The sequence below is a fragment of the Belonocnema kinseyi genome, chromosome 10 (assembly GCF_010883055.1).
Source record: "Belonocnema kinseyi isolate 2016_QV_RU_SX_M_011 chromosome 10, B_treatae_v1, whole genome shotgun sequence".
NCBI classification, from domain to species: domain Eukaryota; kingdom Metazoa; phylum Arthropoda; class Insecta; order Hymenoptera; family Cynipidae; genus Belonocnema; species Belonocnema kinseyi.
In genome coordinates this window covers 103,425,165-103,432,908 of record NC_046666.1, presented here as the reverse complement: position 1 = coordinate 103,432,908, position 7,744 = coordinate 103,425,165, and the positions used below count along the sequence as shown (strand labels likewise).

Here is a 7,744-nt window from a genome sequence, read left to right as displayed (position 1 = left end):
CACATATATATGGATCCTTATACAATTATTAGTAATTGAACAACTGTTAATAGGCAATAAAGTTGGACTAGTTAGTTGCTGGTAATTTCTTGATAACTTTTGGCGAAATGACTAAAATATTTTTGTCCAATTGTGAACATATCCTTGTTTTCTACATTTCGCATTCAGATCAAAGTTAAACCTGTTTTACCTCAACATTTTTTCAACATCTTCGAGAAAGAAAAAATTGTGAATAATTTGGAGAACAAATATTCTTCTTTATTGAACTTTTTATACCATATAGATTACAATGTTTGCATAGTAAGCATAAGCAAGGTATAAAAGGTAATTTATTATCAGTTTTAATCATATGACATGTCCATTCCAATATCTCCGATAAAGTAAGTTAATGATATTTTTAGGAACGGAAGAATATTTTAAACAATTCAAAGGATCAAAATAATGTATAATGATTTTTATTAACTTACAAATTTAGATCAAGTATGTCAACATTCCGTAGATGATATATTGCATAGAAGTCTCGTTTCAAGCATATACTTGATCCTCAACATTCGACTTATATAATCAGAGGAAATGCTATCTCAACCTTCGAAACGTAGCCTTCTCTAACATAAATAAATTCCTCCTAATCATTGATGTGCGCAAGGATATTAAAGTGGAATCGTCATAAGGTCGAAACGAAAGAAATTGATAGAACATTTTCCATAAAACTTTAGATCATAAGTGTATTAAAACCCATGCACACTAAAATATAAAATTAAAGAGAAATTTTATGTAAGTTTATTTGGCTCTTGTAATACAATGCTGATTATTTATTTAAAAAAAGTAAAAAATACTAAGATGAGGGTTCATAACTTTGTATGTCTTCCTTTCACAAAGGTAAATTGATATACTATACTTACTGCAATATTATAATTTTTAAGGTGTATAGAAGCAGCAGTAAACGTTTTCTGCACACCTAACGTTGTTAAGAACGTAACATATAAAAAGTAGTTTCTCTGTTTTACGAACACTTTAATTGCTATTGTTTTTATGTTGAATTTCAAGATGGCAAATTACTATTCGCATTCTTTTACGTATCTCTTTAATAACATTTTAAGAAGTTTATAACTGGCTGTAACAAATAGCTCTAGGAAATTGGTTAACTCCAACAATACATATATTTATAAAATGGCAATGACAATGAATAAACAAGCTTTTTAATTATAATGTTAAAAAACCAGTAGTCATCAGAACGGACTAGGCGATTATTTTTGACGATATATGTGTGTATTTTATTAACGGATCGTGCAGTAGCTACGTTATTGTACTCTTAAAATGTAACTTATATAATATAGGCCAAGTCTCGTATTTCGATAACAGAAGCTTTCGTTTTTTTCTATTCATTTGGCAAGACCTTTCACGCACTAAAGGTATTGAGCCTTTTCTCTTACATGATATATTAGAACCAAAAAATTGATTTAAATTATTTATTAATTTTATAATATATTAGCGATTACAAGGAAATACGAACATTAATTATATCTTTGACAAATACCATAAAAGTGATTGAAGAAACGAATTATGAACATCGCAAGTAACAACTAAGACTCAATCTCTTCCAATTGCGCTATCAAAATTTTTTATCGAAACGGAAACTCTCATTATTACAAACAACTTGAAGTTGAACGAACAACCCATTATCACATATAGAGATTACTTTGCATTAACGAAAGCTTCTTTTTTCGCTTACTATTACTCATAATTCATTTCGAGACAAAGTAAAATATAATTTTATTTTTCATTGTATTTAATTCACACTGCTTTACCTTTAACTCAATATGTTTTAACTAATGAATGACGCATACATTTTTTTTAAACTCATTAAAAAGCATAGCTTTCTTCCGAAACTTATGCAGAGTATACATATCCCTTTAAACAAAACGAATATTGCTTAAACAAGGGTTTGCAATATTTACGCGAAAACGAATAATTATTTATTTTTTCTTGTTGCCGCTTCTAGCGTTGAGTTCTGTAAATATGAACTGTTTTTCTCTTAACATTTAGTAATAATGAATTTACGGAAATACAATTAGAAAACAAATGTGCCAGTATTTTTATATTTTACATCCTAATTAAAGAAAATAAAGCCAATTTTAATTTAGATTAGCGTAAATACTGCTTTCGTGTATCTTACGTTGTTTTGAGACAATGATGAACAGTACGAAACAATGTACATGGTACTTTCTTTCTCAGTGACCTTTCCTAGGTAACAGACTGGCACACTTGGCACAGGAAATATATGTGAAAATTGAAAATGTTTTTCTTTTTTAAACTGAGGAAATGAAGCTACTGATACATTTTTCTTAAATGAAGATCTGCTAATAAAGTAAGTACCTTGTTGTCACGTGTCTGTGTGTTTTCGAGCTCGCTACTCATTGATGTGCACATTTATTTTGTACGCACATATACAACTTTCATAAAATATTAAAAATTAGTTGGCATATTAATTAAAAATGACCAACTTATGTCTTAGCAATCTCCATCGGACATCCTCCCGTTACATTTACCTGCGCTGGGTTAGCTGATGAAGCTCCTCCTGGGCTCACGATAGTTGGTGGGATCGCTGGCTTAACGAATCTATCTGATGTGCGTCTACCAGAAGTTGCCACTATGTGGCCCTATAAAATATGAAATACAGTCATTAAATATAAACATTAGGGAGGGTCATACGTGTCTAAGCAGTTGAATTTTAGCAACTGAATTTATTATGAAGGAATATTAAATCCCACAAAAAACATCTGCAATGGAAAAAATCTGCCCGGTGCAACCACATAGATTTACGGAATCAAATTTGACAGCGTAATTTAGGAAAATATTTTCAAGGAAAAATATAAGGCCAGTCAGCAAAGCATTTCATGGTGCCACAATTATAAAGTAGAAGAGATAGTGATACTCTTGTAGTGTTGAATGTATTTTTGTAAGGTGGAAGCATGTGGAAAATTGCACCTAAAATTAAATATGTTTGTTGTTCACAGATTTTTTTGTATGTGCTGGACTTTTGGAAAAAAGGTTTTTTGGAAACGGAAAAAAAGGAAAGAGGACAGAAAAGGAAAAAGAACTTTTGAAAAAGCTGAATTGAGTGTTTGCAATCGCAGTGAATTTACGGCTAACGTGCATCTAATTACGTGACGACGGAGTGGGGGAAGCAGCTTGAAAGTGCGAGACTTTCGCACTCAAATTGAATTACCGTCTTCAAAATGAGTCGAGGCGAATTGCTCAATTTCTGAATTAATTTTGCCATTGAGTGTGAATTGTATTTGATCGATTTAAATTTTATTCAATTTCTTCTGACAAAATGTGTTTAAAATTAAATATTGATTGTAAGAGAAATGAGGTCGTAAAGTTTTATAAAAAATTGAGAAGTAAAGGACGGAACATATAACCAAATTATTCGAAGTATTTCTGTTTAAGTACGTATTGGCTTGTAGCTATGTGCGGATTTCTTCAACATAAACAGTTCAAAGGTACAAATGTCAGAACAAATGTGTACGCCGAAAAATATGGACAGCTAAAACCGTAAAATACTAACGAATACAATAAAAAAAATGAAATATATTTGAATAATTTCCCATTTTTGAATTCAAGTTGTGCTTCCAATTTTAGTTTTTTTTTTATTTCAATGTCAAAAATAATTTCTATGTCATCAGCGCTATATTTACATTTTGGTTTGAGCTATAAGAACGTTATTCATCTACAGTAATACAAAAAATGAAAATTAATATAAAAATGTTGCCTTTTAAGATGCATACTTTGATGAAATATAAATTTAAAACATCTGGGAAAATAATTTCTATTTAATCAGCTCTATATTTACATTTTTGTTTCAGATGGAGTTTGTACCCACTAAGATAGAGTGACAAAAACTATATTTTTCCAAAGGAAGACATTGATAAGAGTAGGTGATGAACGGGAGTGAGTGGGAGATGTGCCCTTGGTTACTGGGTCGCATTACTTTCGGCCGACCTTATTTTACCCTATACATAACTAGGTTAACAGAAATTCGAGTTTTTAGTCATAAAGGGACGGGATGGAGTTAGTAAGCGTGTCGGCTGAGGGCTGGAATGCCAGCTGTCTAAGTGGAAACGGACGGGCTGAAATTAACATGTTATAACAAGTTTTTTTTTAGACAAGTTTAGTGTCTCAGATAGTTGCCTCGAGAGTGTTAGCGAAGTGGTTTCGAGACAGAGGAGTTAGTGTTCGTAGGCAATGGCTTGCGGTCCTAAACTAGGGCTCGTGTCCATCTATAGGGTTTTACAAGTGACGTTCTGAGAGAAAAAAGGGGGGGGGGAAGAATGATCGAACTAGAACAAGTTGTTGTGCGTTACCCATTTGGGCGTTGTTACACAATCTCAGAGAAATCTGACATGACTTGAATTAAAAGTGACGTTTATTATATGTGGGGAAAAAGCCCGCAAGCGGGAAAAAACCACAACGTCTGATAATTTACTTAATGAGAGAAAAGTAAAGAAGAAGAGTTGGAAGAGGTAGATGGGTCCAAAAATGAAATTCGTTAGACTCATTTCATGAGGAAGTCTTTTGGCATCGCGTTCTTGCGAAGCGGATCAAAATCATATTTCCCGAGAGAGACGATATGTTCATAAGGTGATAGTGATGCTGATTCATAGAATTTAGTGGCGGTTTCTTTGATATACTCTGAAATATAAGGTAATTGGAATTCTCTGTGAAGGACAGAGTTCTTAGTATACCTGGGGTTTTTGTGATACGTCTGAGGAATTTATTTTGTATAATCTGGATGTGATTGTTGTTACTTTTTGATGCACCGCCCCAAATTGCACAGGCGTAGGTTATGATTGGTCATTTTGTAATTTGTATAATCTGGATGTGATTGATGTTACTTTTTGACGCACCGCCCCAAATTGTACAGGCGTAGGTTATGATTGGTCGGATAAACATTTTGTAAACTAGGATTCCATATTCATGTTTGAAACTCTAGTATCTATTAATATTAGGGCTTAAACGCGAGATAACCCCGAGAGCTTTCCCTTCAGTTTCATGGATATGCTGCTTCTAATTAAGACGTTTATGGAGTTTACCCCCTAGGTATTTCATTCTGACTAGGTATCCTGACTTTGCTACATTAATTTCACCGGCACACAAAAAAAGTGGTCTGTCCGACAGACTACACTAGCATATCTATATGTTTTTGGGGTCGCTGAATTCGAATGCGGTGTCTAAATAACCAAGTTGGCTCGTATTTTTCTGAAAAACGCAAAAATAGACGTAAAATCAGCGAATACAGCGATTTTTCTTGCAGCAACAAAATTTTTCATGCCCGGTGGTCTAAATCAGCATATCCTTATGTTTTTGGGGCCGCTAAATCCGAATCCGGGGTCGAAATAACCCAGTTGCCTCATATTTGATCGAAAAATGCAAAAATAGAGGTAAAATCGACGAAAACAGCGGTTTTTCGTGCATATTTTTCAAAAAAAAAAAAATATTTATATCTTCATCCAGGTGGACTTATCCAGCATATCCTTATGTTTTTTACTTTTGAATTATGTTTTTTACTTCTAAAGAAAATGATCATAGAAAATTAGTATATTGTAAAGACATTGACGGATTAATGGAAAAAATGAAACCTGGACCGTATAGACCAGAAAATTGGCGGCTATTCATTGACTCTACTAAGCGCAGTCTAAAAGCAGTGTTATTGCATAATACTAATGTTTACGCTCCAATTCCAACCGCAAATTCTAAGGAACTGAAAGAGCATTACAGTAACTTAAAATTTGTCCTGGAAAAAACCAATTACTCAACTTATAAGTGGAAAATTCGCGGGGATCTCAAAATTCTTGAAATCGTTTTAGGACAGCAATCAGGGTATGCAAAAACACCTTGTTACTTGTGCTTGTAGGAAAGTCGAGGTCGCGTTCTTCATTTCCAAAAAAAGGAGGCCAAAAAGAATATCGTTTGAACAAGGACAAAAAAAATATTATTGAAGATCCTCTAGTTGACCCAAAAGAAGTTTTGATTCCACCCCTTCATATAAAGCTGGGTCTTATGAAACAGTTTTTCAAAGCGCTTGACAAGCATGGCGATTGCTATGCTTTTTTGGAAGATCAATTTCCACAACTTTCCGAAGCAAAATTAAAAGAGGGGATCTTTGATGGACCGCAGATAAGAAAAATGTTGCAGGATCCAGAATTCGTCACGAAAATGTCTGGCACTGAAAAAGAAGCCTGGCTTAGCTTTAAAAATGTTGTAAAGAAACTTTTTAGCTAGTAAGAAAAATCCAGACTATCACAATGTGGTTTCAGAAATGGTAACAAACTTTGGTAAACTAGGCTGCCTTATGAATTTGAAGCTACATTTTCTTCATTCGTATATAAATAAGTTTCCAGACAACCTGAGAGACTTTAGTGAAGAGCAAGGCGAACGTTTCCACCAGGATATAAAAGAGATGGAGAGGAGACATCAGGGACGTTCGAATATCAACACGATGGCTGACTACTGTTGGAGTTTAAAACGAGATCAAGTGAATCAAGGTACCAAACGAAAGCGAAACCCACTACGTAGGTCTTTTAAGGGCAAAAAGGTTCGATATAAGCGACATAAATAAAAATAAGAGAACCCTAGAAGCCTGAGAGGCAAGGGGACTCACGGTAATAAAGCACCTCAAAGGAAACAGAATTTACTACGTCCACGTCGTTGTTCTTGGGTAACGCTAAAAGTAAATAAAACTTATTTACAAAAAATCCTACTATTGCCATGCAAGGAGACTGACGCAAATTGAAAACCCCGAAACGTGAGACGCAAAGGGCGAGAAAATATTTTTTTTTTTTGCAAAAACACCTGAAAAATCGCTGTTTTTGTCGATTTTACGTCTATTTTTTCGTTTTTCAGAAAAATTCGAGCCAACTTGGTTATTTGGACACCGGATTCGAATTCAGCGACCCCAAAAACATATAGATATGTTAGTGTAGTCTGTCGGACAGACCACTTTTTTTGTGTGCCGGTGTTTTAACCCACGGGACCACAGGGATGTCGTTCACGTAGATACTAGGCAGTCTGATAAGTCCCTGAAAAATGAAACACGGAGACGTTTTTTTGGCCAAAGTTGGTTTTATTTTTCAACATACTCTCCCTTTAGGTCGATACAGCGAGTCCAACGATTTTCTAACTTTTTGATACCGTCCAAAAAGTACTCGATCGGAAGGTCTCCAAAATACGCCTCAGTTTCAGCTATGAGCTCCTCATTTGAGTAAAAATGCTTACCGGTGAGCCATCTTTTCAGGTTAAGGAACAAGCAATAGTCGCTCGGGGCCAGGTCTGGTGTATACGGTGGCTGAGGAACCAATTAGAAGCCGATTTCATGCAATTTTGCTTGTGCAACTAAGCATGAATGAACAGGCACATTGTCGTGATGATAAAGCGGTTTTTTCTTCTTCAAATGCGGTCGTTTTTCGGCGATTTCGATTTTCAATCGATCCAATAATGATGAATAGTATGCTCCGGTTACGGTTTTACCTTTTTCAAGATAGTCCATGAATATTATGCCATGTGCATCCCAAAATACGGAGGCCATAACCTTTCCGACCCATTGTTACGTTTTTGGATGCTTCGGAGCACTTTGGCCCGATGGAACCCACTATTTTGCCTGTTGCGTTGACTCAGGAGTGTAGTAGTGGATCCAGGTTTCATCCATGGTTATGAATCGGCACAAAAACTCGGTCGGCTTACG

General features: G+C 34.8%; 1 protein-coding gene across 2 annotated transcripts in view; it reads right to left on the bottom strand.

Moving 5' to 3' along the window:
* Window positions 1-697: 697 nt before the first annotated feature.
* The window catches only part of LOC117181391 (coiled-coil domain-containing protein 6), a 154,240-nt gene continuing 147,193 nt past the window's right edge, over window positions 698-7,744 (bottom strand). For both annotated transcript variants that reach the window (XM_033373999.1, XM_033374000.1), the window contains exon 7: window positions 698-2,660. In XM_033373999.1, coding sequence (XP_033229890.1) covers window positions 2,505-2,660 — 156 coding nt within the window. In that variant the 3' untranslated portion in view covers window positions 698-2,504. The remainder of the gene's footprint in view (window positions 2,661-7,744) is intronic.